The 12,943-nt window shown below is 48.9% G+C and overlaps 1 protein-coding gene across 2 annotated transcripts in view; it reads left to right on the top strand.

Moving 5' to 3' along the window:
* MAML1 (mastermind like transcriptional coactivator 1) overlaps positions 1-12,482 on the top strand; it is a 37,447-nt gene extending 24,965 nt beyond the window's left edge. Inside the window, exons 2-5 of one of the 2 annotated variants that reach the window (XM_070516919.1) lie at positions 520-1,935; positions 4,359-4,598; positions 6,558-6,654; positions 8,969-12,482. In XM_070516919.1, coding sequence (XP_070373020.1) covers positions 520-1,935; positions 4,359-4,598; positions 6,558-6,654; positions 8,969-9,948 — 2,733 coding nt within the window. In that variant the 3' untranslated portion in view covers positions 9,949-12,482. The remainder of the gene's footprint in view (positions 1-519; positions 1,936-4,358; positions 4,599-6,557; positions 6,655-8,968) is intronic. The other variant, XM_044777537.2, reaches the window with a different exon arrangement.
* Positions 12,483-12,943: the final 461 nt, after the last annotated feature.

Genomic DNA, 12,943 nt, shown 5'->3' with positions numbered 1-12,943 from the left:
CTTTCAGCTGAAAGCAAGAAAAATCCAAGTTAAACTGGCTTACACACAAGAAGGAATTTATTGGTTCCCATAAGTGAAAAATCCAGGGGAATGGCTGGTCTTGAGTATAAGTAGATCCAGGACTCCAACGCTACCCTCAAGAAGGTATATGTCTCCTCTGGCCCTTTCTCACTGGCTCCATTCTTGGGTACACCCTCAGACTAGATGACTATGGCCAGCACCAGGCTCGTATCCTGCAAAGAGAGAGGGCTGTATAAGTCCAGGGAATGATGCATTGGCTGCAGCTGGGTTGTTTTCCCACAGCTGAGCTAGTCATCCTGACTCAGGCGAGGTGACAGAACCTAGGGGAGCGAGAGGCAACCCCAGAGGGGAAATGGGGGTGTGTTCTCAGAAGTGAGGAGTGTAAACTGGGCAAGCAAAATCATCAGGAGAAGGCCCATGATTTAAGTCACTGTTAGAAGCAGAGGGGCCTCATATATGACATTGTGTACTTAAGTAACTCTTTTCCATGTTTTTCAGCATCTCCACGATACAGTGAAGAGAAATCTCGATAGCGCCACTTCCCCTCAGAATGGCGATCAACAGAATGGCTATGGAGATCTCTTTCCTGGGCACAAGAAGACCCGCCGGGAGACCCCTCTGGGAGTAGCTGTCTCTTCTAATGGCCTGCCTCCGGCCTCCCCTCTTGGTCAGCCTGACAAGCCTGGTGCAGAGGCCCTCCAGGCCAGCGGGAAGCACTCACTGGGACTGGACTCCATCAACAAGAAGTGTCTAGCAGACTCAAGCCTCCACCTGAACGGAGGCAGCAACCCCGGAGACTCCTTTCCTCTGAGCCTGAATAAAGAACTGAAGCAGGAGCCAGTCGATGACCTGCCTTGCATGATCGCAGGGGCCGGAGGCTCCATATCTCAAAGCAACCTCATGCCTGATCTCAACCTTAACGAGCAGGAGTGGAAGGAGCTCATTGAGGAGCTGAACAGGTCAGTGCCCGATGAAGACATGAAGGATCTGTTTAATGAGGACTTTGAAGAAAAGAAGGACCCAGAGTCTTCTGGTTCTGCCACACAGACCCCTTTGGCACAGGACATTAATATTAAGACAGAATTCTCTCCAGCAGCCTTTGAGCAAGAACAGTTAGGCTCTCCACAAGGGAGGGCTGGGTCTGCAGGACAGACCTTTATGGGGCCTTCGTCTGGCCCTGTGAGCACAGATTCACCCAGCCTAGGGGCCTCTCAGCCTCTTTTCCATGCCTCTGGACAGCCCGGGCCAGACAATCCCAGTCCTAACCTAATGCCAGCATCAGCCCAGGCCCAGAATGCGCAAAGAGCCCTCTCCAGTGTGGTATTACCTAGCCAGGGCCCAGGAGGGGCCTCAGAGCTATCCTCTGCCCACCAGCTCCAGCAGATTGCTGCCAAGCAGAAGCGTGAGCAGATGATCCAGAACCCACAGCAGGCTGCCCCAGCAGCAGCCCCAGGCCAGATGTCCACGTGGCAGCAGACAGGCCCCTCCCACAGTCCCTTAAATGTCCCTTATCCTATGGAGAAGCCTGCCAGCCCTCCTGGCTATAAGCAAGACTTCACCAACTCCAAACTGCTCATGATGCCCAGTGTGAACAAGAGCTCCCCTCGGCCCGGAGGCCCCTACCTCCAGCCCAGCCATGTGAACCTGCTGAGTCACCAGCCACCAAGTAACTTGAATCAGAACGCTGTGACTAACCAAGGGTCAGTGCTGGATTATGGCAATACCAAACCCCTTTCTCATTACAAAGCAGACTGTGGGCAAAGTGGCCCTGGGTCTGGCCAGAGCAAGACGGCCCTGATGGCTTATCTTCCCCAGCAGCTGCCCCATCTGAGCAGCGAGCAGAACTCCTTGTTTTTGATGAAACCAAAGCCGCCGGGAAACATGCCCTTCCGATCACTGGTTCCGCCTAGCCAGGTGAGCATGTGGCTTTATTCTCTGTTCCTGGAATCCATCTGGTTACCAACTCCCAGGTAGTTGAGGAACAGAGGGAGGGAGGGAGCAACTACCATCATCCTTTAACCCCCTTGAGAGTGAAAATTGGTCGAGCAAGCCAGGGTTGATTCTTAATAAACAAAAATAGGATAAAAGTCCTTAGTATACTTGGTTTTAAGTATACACACATTTGAGGAATCAACTGCACTTAGTCTCATGTCTCTTTGATACTACACAGTTTAAGTCATTTGTGGCTGTATTTTGCAGGTAAAGATCATATTTAATTTGCTTCTTAGAGGCTGTGCTTTTTTTTAACCATGATTCAGATCTCTATGTTCAAACTACCTTAAGTTTTAGAACACTTATAACATTTTAGGTGAGTACTGCTTCCCAGCACATCTAAACTCCGTGATTCTTTAGTCATGACGCTCAAACCTAACAGAATCACGTGGCTCTGTAGGGTGGAGAATGGCCAAGTACCAGTTTTATCCTGATCATTATTGGCATTTCCACTCATGTTTAAATATGTTCTAAATTGCCTCCTCCCTGGAAGCCTTCTCGTGGCTGCAGCTTGTACAGTAAATAAACACGGACTTCCACAGAGATGAAGCACGCTTGCTTTCTCCCTCCACGCTGTCCTGGACTGTCTTCCACATCTGTGTATGCAGATCCATTGATACTTTTTAGCAGTTGTGTGACAGCAGTATGTAATGTGCCAGAGTGTAGGCGTACTGCCTTGCTTCCTGTTTTTCACTACTGTAAGCCTGCAGTGAATACCTTTGTGTGTAGTTTGTATATTTGTAGCACACTCTAAAATATTAAAAAATTTAAAAACTCAGTAGTGGTGATAGCATGAGGAAATTGACACGCTCATATACTGGTGGTGTCTAAATGGGTACATTGCTTTTGGAAAGTATTTTGGCATGATATATTTTTCATAAGCATCAACACATTATACCCCTGCAAGAAATAATCCAAAAAACGAAGAAAGTGATCTACAAGATATTCATTGCATGATTATTTCTTTTTTTTAATAGTGTCATTTTATTTTATTATTTTTTTAATTTTTAATTTTTGTGTTTTTGTCTTTTGAGGAAGATTAGCCCTGAGCTAACTATTGCCAGTCCTCCTCTTTTTTCTGAGGAAGACTGGCCCTGAGCTAACATCTGTGCCCACCTTCCTCTACTTTATATGTAGGACGCCTACTACAGCATGGCTTTTGCCAAGCGGTACCATGTCCGCACCCGGGATCCAAACTGGCGAACCCCGGGCCGCCAAGAAGTGGAACGTGCGAACTCAACTGCTGCACCACCGGGCCGGCCCTGCATGATTATTTCTAATAGCCAAAAACCAGAAGCAATTTAAGCATCTCTGAACAGGAGAATGCATGTGTCAGTATTGATACTTCCACTTTCAGCAATTAAACTGCTGCACAGCCACTAACAGAGACCTTCAGGAAGGGCAGCACAGTGACAACTGCGATTTTAGTAGCGCTTTGCCCTTCACAGAGCACTCGTGTAGCCCATACGCTTCCATTGATTGGGGTGAAGAAATTACATCAGAATCTATCTGCACTGACATTAGAATCTTGTAAAGATTAGGTATACAAACAAATGAGGATTGGAGAAGAGCTCATAAAGTTGAACTTAAGTGATCATTGCTTTTTACCTTTTCCTGTTTTGAGTTAAATTTTCCCCTTCTTTAAAAATGTAAGTAATGGTGTTGGGATAATATTGTGGTAACCTTTGACATGACTGTCACTATTGGTCTATGTATTAATAGAGAATATTGGTTAAAGTTCTCATCAGTATGCAGTATTTTTTAAGCATGAGTATCTGACAAAAGCCAAGCAGTCTCTTCCCAGGAAAATGCTCTACACACGTGGACAAACCATAGAAATGCTGTACACACGTCGACAAACTATACAATTTCAGGAGGTTCAGGGCCAGCCCCTCGGCCAGGGATCCACGTTTTGCACATGTGGAACTTAGTGTCTCCATCCACCAGAGCCCCTCAGAGCCTTCCTCCTCTGGGGGCCCATCTGCACTCACGCAATTCCAGTAAGCAAGCATTTCTAAGCTACAGTTGCATACTAGAACTGTTGTGTGCAGATATACAAGTTTAAGTGTAAAATCACACCTTAACACTGGTGAATGATAGGAAGCAAAGCTAACCTGGAGCCAGTGACTGTTCATTGCTGGGCCTGGGCACTCTGGTGTTAGCTCTTTGGGTCTCCAGTCCAGCCCTGGAGGATGGTTGCACTGGAATCGTCTTCAGGGAAACCGAGGCTTTAAGAGAAAGCCTTGAGCCAGGCTCTCACTGGGCAGAGCTCATCTGCTCTAATCTGGGATTGTAGACTTCACTGTGTCCCACCTGACTTGAGACCCCCTTATCTCTGTTGACAGGAGCAGAACCCTCCCAATGTCCCTGTGCCAGCCCAGGCTGCCAGCGGTGGGGCGCAGCCGCCCACTGCGTCTGTGGCCAGTACTCACAGCAGCACCCCCTATCTCAGTAGCCAGCAGCAGGCAGCTGTAATGAAGCAGCATCAAATGCTTTTGGACCAGCAGAAACAGAGGGAGCAGCAACAAAAGCATTTGCAGCAACAGCAGTTCTTGCAAAGGCAGCAGCACCTTCTGGCAGAACAGGTAAAAAGAAAGGTGGAATAAAAGCCCCACCACCCTTACCTCTGCCTGCCTCCCAGGTCAGCACAGTGGCGGCATGTCCACTGTTCAAGTGCTTTGCCCTTTTAAACCCCTTTCCAGGAGTGTGGCATTTTTCAGACAGTGGTGGCCTGTGTCAGAAACAGCATTATGTCACTTAGGGGGGATTAATGGAGGCAGAATCTGTGGCTAAATGTATTGGGAACCTTTTTCCATGACCCTTGTTGGCCTCTACCAAAGCACTAAGCCAACTGGTCCGCTGGTTCCCTGCAGGGCCCAGCTTTGTTGTAAATATAGTTTGTTATTATTTTATTTATTTATTTTTTTTAAGATTTTATTTTTCCTCCCAAAGCCCCCCGGTACATGGTCGTGTATTTTTAGTTGTGGGTCCTTCTAGTTGTGGCATGTGGGACGCTGCCTCAGCGTGGTCTGATGAGCACTGCCATGTCCGTGCCCAGGATTCGAACCGGTGAAACCCTGGGCCACCGCAGCAGAGCGCACAAACTTAACCATTTGGCCACGGGGCCGGCCCCAATATAGTTTATTATAAGCCAGAACGTGAAGCAGGGGAATGTCCCTGAGGTCCTAGGATCCTAGAATCAGGACCGACAAGCCCCCTCCAAGTCCTGCAGTTGACCTACTTGGTCATCGAGTGTAGCGTACGGGCACCAAGTACAAGAGTTCTCAGGATTTTAAGTTACATCTTTAAGACAAGAGGAGAACTAGCTGCCCAGAGGGTAAAGTTGATTGAGGACGACTTTAAAACCCACATCACTGCCTCAGTTCTGCCATTTTTTATTGGGGTATAATTCACATGACATACAATTCATCTATTTAAAGTGTGCAATTCACTGGTTTTTAGTATATTCACAGACTTGTGCAACCATCACCACAGTCAACTTTAGACCATTTCATCACCTAAAAAGAAACCCTATACCCATTAAAAGTTTTTGCCCCATTCCAGGCCTAGGCAACCACTAATCTACTTTTTGTCTCTGTAGATTTGCCTGTTCTGGACATTTCATATAAATGTATTCAAGGTTCAACCATGTAGCCTGTATCAGTACTTCCCTCCTTTTTATGGCTGAGTAATATTCTGTTGTATGAGTATGCTGTGTTTTATTTATCCATTCACCTGTTGATAGACATTTGGGTTGTTTCCCCTTTTTGTCGACATAGGTTTTCAGTTTCATGAGTGTTCTGCCCAGGGATGGAATTGCTGGGTCGTATGGTAACTCTTATGTTTAACCTTTGGAGGAACTACCAGACTGTGTTCCAAAGCGGCTGCACTCTTTATGTTCCCACAGCAGTGTACGAGGATGCCAGTTTCTCCACGTCCTTGCCACATATAGTTGGCTTTTGTTTTTTGTTTTTTGTTACTTGTTTTTTTTTAGGAAGATTAGCCCTGAGCTAACTACTGCCAATCCTCCTCTTTTTGCCAAGGAAGACTGGCCCTGAGCTAACATCCATGCCCATCTTCCTCTACTTCTATGTGGGATGCCTACCACAGCATCGTGTGCCAAGTGGTGCCATGTCCGCACCCAGGATCTGAACTGACGAACCCTGGGCCACCGAAGCGGAATGTGCGCACTTAACTGCTGCGCCACCAGGCTGGCCCCATATAGTTGGCTTTTGATTCTAGCCATGCTGGTGGGTGTGGAGTGGTGTATCACTGTGGCTTTGATTTGCATTTCCCTGATCTGCCCTCCATTTCTTTAACCTGATAATACCACCTTTTTTTAAAATCGTCGTTCCTTAGACCTGCCCCCTCCTTCTGTTTTATACTGTTTTTGTAAAATCCCCCAAATGAGATCACCAGCGTTATCTCCACAGGAGTCCTTCTGTGAGTAACAAAGTTAGGTAGTCCACTTTTCTCTGATTTAACTCTGTTTTTGTTTTATGTGCATCTTATTGGTTTGTTCTGTTGTTGTTGGCATTTTCTAGGAGAAGCAGCAGTTCCAGCGCCATCTGACCCGCCCACCACCCCAGTACCAAGACCCGACACAGAGCACCTTCCCACAACAGGTTGGACAGTTCACAGGTGAGGGGCATCCGAGGCGATGGAGTAGGGGCAGGGGAGGCAGGCACCGACAGAGCAAAGGTCTGGTCCACTTGCGCTGAGTTCCTGCTGTCTGCCTAGCTTCACGCTAGGTGCTAAATGGATTTACTCACTCAAGTAAATTCAGTCTGCCTAAGGAGCCTGGCTTTCTACTTACCCCGCAGGCCAGGAAACAGGGTCATTGAGGCAGACTGCTGTGGCTAAGCACTTTGACTGGTTCCTTGGCTATACATTCTTCTGAAGCAAAATCGTTTCTTTTTTTTTTTTTTGAGGAAGATTAGCCCTGAGCTAACTGCTGCCGATCCTCCTCTTTTTGCTGGGGAAGACTGGCCCTGAGCTAACATCCCTGTCCATCTTCCACTCCTTTATATGTGCGACACCTACCACAGCATGGCTTTGCCAAGCGGTGCCATGTCCGCACCCGGGATCCAAACTGGCAAACCCTGGGCCGCCGAAGCAGAACGTGTGCACTTAACCGCTGCGCCACCGGGCCGGCCCCTGAAGCAAAATCATTTCTAGTTGGAGAATATCTTATCAATAGGAAACGGCTTCTGTAATTCTTAAGAAAGTTCTTTGCTTCTGCCGTTATCTGTCTCTTCAAAAAATGACCCTCTCCTATTTTCCAGATAAGGAGAGACAACGCACTGTGTGGCCTTACACTTCTTCCTGTTTGCTCACTTTGGTGTCACGAGTGGCAGCATCAGAAAAGGGCAGGAAGCACTTTGAGGTCTTAGCTGTCATGTCTCAGATATGCAAGGGAACCTGACTGCCGTTGCTCAGGCTGTCATTCCAGAAATACATAGATTTTAGTTGACAGGTGCAGTAAAATGTTGTCTGTACCTGCCTTCCTAGCTCTTCTTGGAATATCTTCAAAACGTTTCCTTTCTTGGTTAATGACTCTCACTATAAAGTGTCTCAGAGAAGCTGACTACAGCTGAGCATTCTGGAGGAGACTAGATGGAGTTTTATGTGTGTGCTAACTGAGACTGTGGAGTCGAAATCTGCAGGCATCTCAGAAGCCTGGGTCTCAGCCAGCTCTTCTGCCTTCACCCCCCGTAATGTGGCTGTGGGCTGTCAGTGGGAGTGAAACAGACTATTTCAGCTCTCCTCTTTTCTTCAGCCCAGTTTTCAGTTAGGTGCTAGTAGAGAGGGAGAGAAGAGAAACAAAGCACTGAGCCGTGGCCAGCCCTGGGACAATCACTCTCCTACCCACAAAAGCTTGTCTCAGTGTTATCACTTGTGCATCTGTTGCTGAAGGCAGAGCCCCAGACAGCAGGTTCCCTGAGGACGGGACCTCTCTGTCCTCCCGTTCCCTGCTATCTCTCCAGCACAGCGCCTCGCACAGAGCAGGTGCTTGGGAAACATCTGCCAACGTCAGTCTAGACTTCTCCCTCCCACGACCACCTTGTTCTGTGGTGTAAGGAATAGGAGCTCACATTCTCCCTCTTTTACCCCCCGTGCCACATTGGAGGAGCCCCTCACCTAAGTGATTTTAACAGCTCTGCCCAGCAGAGTCTAAACCACAATCCTGGTCCAGTGACCCTTTGGCCTTGCAGCTCTTCCCTTCACGTGGCAGCCGCAGCTCTTCTGGATCTGGCCAGGACTGTCTCTTCAGTCTTAGCTCTAACCAACTGGATGCTTTCCCCACGCCCCAGCCACAGAGTCCCCACACAGACTGCCTTCCATAACTCCGTGCCTTTGCATGTTCTTTTCTCTGTCTAGAATACTGTTGCTCTAAACTATTAATTACTAAACTTCTACGCTTTTAAAACCCAATATATTTGTCATCATCTCTCTGAAGCCTTCTCCAAATCTTCCCAGGCATTAAACCTTCAGTCCCCTGCACTCCCACAGCCTGCTGCCCAGCCTTTGTTGGTGTAACCCTGTCACACCACATGGAGTCTGTGCTTCCCAAAGGCAGATCCTAGATTGGGTCCGTCTTGGAGTCCCCAGTGCCCAGCACAGGACCTACCACAGAGCAGAAATGGGGTGGGCCTTTGAAAGGTGAACCGAGTCCACTGGCTTGCCCTCCCCTTGGGCTTTGCCCCTTCCTCTCTGCCTGTCTTAATCCCCTCGTTGCTCCAGACAAGCCTCCATTTCACCCTGTGGGAAACCTGCTGCCCCTTGGCCCCCAGTGCGCTCTTCTTTGAGGTTCCATTGACCATGAGATATCTTGGGTTCTGATTTTGCCTCTCTTCCCTGTAGGGTAGCAGCTGCAGCTTGGGTCTTGAAGGTGTCTCCACAGTGGTGGTCAAGAAATGCCAGCTTGATTGACAGACTCTTCTCTGTCTTCTAGGGTCCTCTGCTGCCATGCCTGGCATGAACAACTTGGGTCCATCTAATTCCAGCTGTCCTCGAGTGTTCCCTTCAGCCGGGAATCTGATGCCAATGGGCCCTGGGCACACTTCAGTTTCCTCTGTCCCGTCGAACTCAGGCCAGCAGGACCGAGGTGTGGCTCAGTTCGCTGGCTCCCAAAGCATGCCACAGAGCAGCCTCTATGGCATGGCCTCTGGCATAACCCAGATAGTTGCCCAGCCCCCGCCACAGGTCACCAACGGACATGCCCACATTCCACGGCAGGCCAGCGTGGGCCAGAACACCTCAGTTTCAGCTGCCTATGGGCAGAACTCTCTGGGGAGCTCTGGCCTCTCCCAACAGCACAATAAGGGAACCCTGAACTCTGGTTTAACTAAGCCACAGGTCCCAAGGGTGTCAGCGGCCATGGGAGGCCAGAATCCCTCATGGCAACATCAAGGAATGGCAAACCTGAGTGGCCAGACCCCAGGGAACAACACCGTAAGCCCCTTCACTGCAGCCTCCAGTTTCCACCTGCAGCAGGCCCACCTGAAAATGTCCAGTGCGCAATTCTCCCAGGCGATGCCCAGCAGGCCCATGGCCCCCATGAGCTCGGCAGCTGCAGCGGGATCCATGCTGCCCCCTGTGAGCACACAGCAGAGGACCAGTGCCCCTGCCCCAGCACCTCCCCAGGGAGCTCCGCAGCAGGGCTTGCCAGGCCTGAGCCCAGCAGGGCCTGAGCTGGGAGCCTTCAGCCAGAGCTCCGCTCCACCAATGGGCGGCCGGGCAGGGCTGCACTGCACCCAGGCCTACCCCGTGCGGACCGCGGGCCAGGAGCTGCCCTTTGCCTACAGTGGGCAGCCAGGCAGCAGCGGGCTGGCCAGCATGGCTGGAGATGCCGACCTGATCGACTCCCTGCTGAAGAACAGGACTTCGGAAGAGTGGATGAATGATTTGGATGACCTTTTAGGGCCTCAGTAACAGCAGAATTTGTGGTGTTTTCAGTGTTTATACATCCTGTATTTTTGTTCTCAGATTCAAGAAAGAGCAAGTACTTTGGACCAAAAGCACAGGGCCCAGGGAGCTGGACGGGTAGAGCCAGAGCCCTGAGGCTGAGGCCCGGCCCTTGCCAGGACCTGTGGGGCCCGAGGCTCTGAGCCAGCAGTTGTGGTCCGTTGGGCTGGCCCCAGCCCCTCTGCTGGCATCAGTACCTGGTATTGGGACAGCAGGACAGGGTTCTACAGGTGGTTTTCTATCCAAGTGACCAAAACCAACAGTTACGACAGTGAAGCCCCACGATGTCAGGCTTGTAAAAGTCTGCTATCATGTTGACTCAGTCCAAGGTTTCTCCACGTGCCCTAGTGTTGGGGACAGGTTCTGTTGAAACTTTATATAGCAGAACTATTTGCAAATTGTAGCATAGAAAAAAATTTTTTTAAAAAGGTTTTAAAACAGATTAGGATAGGTGGTGGTTTAAATTGATCAAGTGGCATTGGGAACCTAGGGTTTCCTTTTGATTAAGAGCCTTTTTTATTCGTGCTCTTTGTCAGCTTTCAGGGGAAAATGAGGGTCACTGGAAAATCATTTGTGTAAGTGCAGGCTGTGACTGCATGTGCCAAAAAGGAACAGGATGCCGTGAGATAGCAGAGCGAGTGACAGATCTTTCCAGCAGCTCCTCCTCCTTCTAGAACGCTCTTCTTCCAGGTTGGCATTTACCAGGACCTGTCAAGGACCTCCCCAGGGCGTTGGTAGTGGGATCCTAGGCAACCCCCAGGCTAAATGCTGAAATGGCATATTTGGGATTCCTATGTGTTCTTCTGTTTGTAACTTCCCGCCATTTGCAGTTTCTCTGAAAACTTACGTTTAACATGTTAGGAAGGTGGTCATTGTTGAGTTGCGCACAGATGTCTTTCCTTCACCCCATCGTCAGTTCCCACGTCCTTTCTTCCTGCCTCTCCTCCTTTCTCCAGCCCAAATGGAAAACCTCTAAAGCAAAGATTTACTAGATTGGAGGGGAAAAGAGAGAGTCAGTGAAATTCCTAGGAGGCCCTGGCATTGTAGGGAAGAAGGTATCCCATCCCCAGAAAGGAAAGGTTTGGGGGAGGGAGAAAAGAGGTGGCCCCATTTGCAGGGAGTCTGCAGGCCTGGTCAGAGAACGGCCTTCCGCTCTGCTGTACTACTCCTTCCACTCCCATACCATATGATTTGCACTTTTTAAAGAGAATTGCTTTATAACACTAATACATCTTTTATAAAGATTCAAATGGATTTCTCTCTCAATTAGTGGAGTTGACTAAGCTGAGAGTCCACAAAGCAGGCGATTACCTGTGGGCTATTTGTGGAAAGCAAAGACGGAGAGAGCACTTCGGTATAATAAAAGCAAAATGGTAGCGCAGGGTGAGACCCTTTTAAACAGTGTTGGAGAGAAGATAGTACACTGAATAGAGTGGCTTATATGCAGAGTGGTCTCGGAGAAACCACAACCCCGCTTTGTTTTCCCTGGAGCCTCAAAATGGATAATTCAAGGAGTATCGTATGTAAAGAATTGAGCCAAGGAACATATTCACACAGCCAGCCTGAATGGCTTTGAGGGGGTGAAGGGTTGTACACACTTCGGTAATTATTTTGCACCAGTAGTGCCTTTCATGGGGGTACTTAGGCCCTCAGATCCTCTTCTCTAATAGCCATTTGCCACCACAGGTGGTGTTTGGGCCATTTCCCCTTTAAATACCCTCCCTGCCTTGCCCAAATGCTGAGTTTAGCTCTCAAAGAAGGGAATGAATCATTAAGCCAGTGAAGACTCCACCCTCTGAGTGAGTTCCCCAATCTGAAGGGGAAGGAGGGTGACTTCAGTAGGTTTTCTACCAAAAATCGTGGGCTGAAGGCTGGTGATGGGCACTTCCTCCTCTCCTGGTCTCCCTCTGGCTGCTGCTCACCTCTGTCCTGGGGTGCTGTGCCTCCCATCCCAGGGAGGACTGCCCTTGCCTTAGTCCTGAGGCTGCCTAGACACCAGGCTGCTCACTTGCTGCAGTGTCAGAGCAATAAAATGTGACGCCTGGGGTCCCCCCAGGGAGCTGCCCGTGGCTTTATTCGTGAGTCTGGTTTTTGCGTGGGCAAGGGAGGAGGTGACTCGGCTTCAGCGCAGATCCCCATCTTCTAGGAACCATGACTCAAAAGGGTGCTCGGACTTTTGTTATACACATTCGCTTTGTGTAAATAAATGTTTACAATTTTCTATTAAAGATGGAATAAGCGTTAGAGCTTCTGACTGTATATTTTTTACTTTTATAGATTTTAAAACTATGATCCTTTATATATGTGTTTTGGGGGAGCTATGATAAGTTTTATGGCAAACAGTTGGTATTGTTAACTTTTTATTGTCATCAGAATACATAAAAATCCTATTAATCCCCTTATTCTTCTACTTCCCCTAACTCTGGTATACACCAAAAAGAAATCTTTACTTTCCTTGTTTTATCATTATAAAATAATAAAAATATTTTGCTAGTATGCAACTGCCCGTGTACTTGACTTCCCATGGCCATGCCAGCAGGTAGGAGCTGGACCTGGCCGTGACTGCTTTGTTTGGTGGTTGGCTTTCTTTTGTGATTTAGCTGCTTTCTTATTGCATGGTGGTGGCGGCCGGGGATTTGATTTACCTCAGAGTAACTTCTGTTGTGTGACGACAGCTATGAAATGAGAACTGACGTTACTCAGGGCCACCAGCCTCTCCCCTCTCTGGGGCTCACCTGTGTCCTTGTGTCTAACGTGAGGGAAGTGGGACCAGGTAACTCAGGGGTACTTTAGGTCGCTAGCAGATCAAATGTTTTACTTAAAGCTCTTAGGGTTACCCTCAAAGCAGTTCTCCAGGTCATATTTCGTCTCCCTTTTATTGTGAAGAACATGGGCTCTGGCGCATTCACCCAGCCATTGCTGTCTGTCAAACTGTGAGGGGGCATGAGATGATGGTGGCAGA

This window comes from Equus asinus, chromosome 9, assembly GCF_041296235.1.
Source record: "Equus asinus isolate D_3611 breed Donkey chromosome 9, EquAss-T2T_v2, whole genome shotgun sequence".
NCBI lineage: Eukaryota > Metazoa > Chordata > Mammalia > Perissodactyla > Equidae > Equus > Equus asinus.
This window is presented reverse-complemented; position numbering and strand designations above follow the sequence as displayed.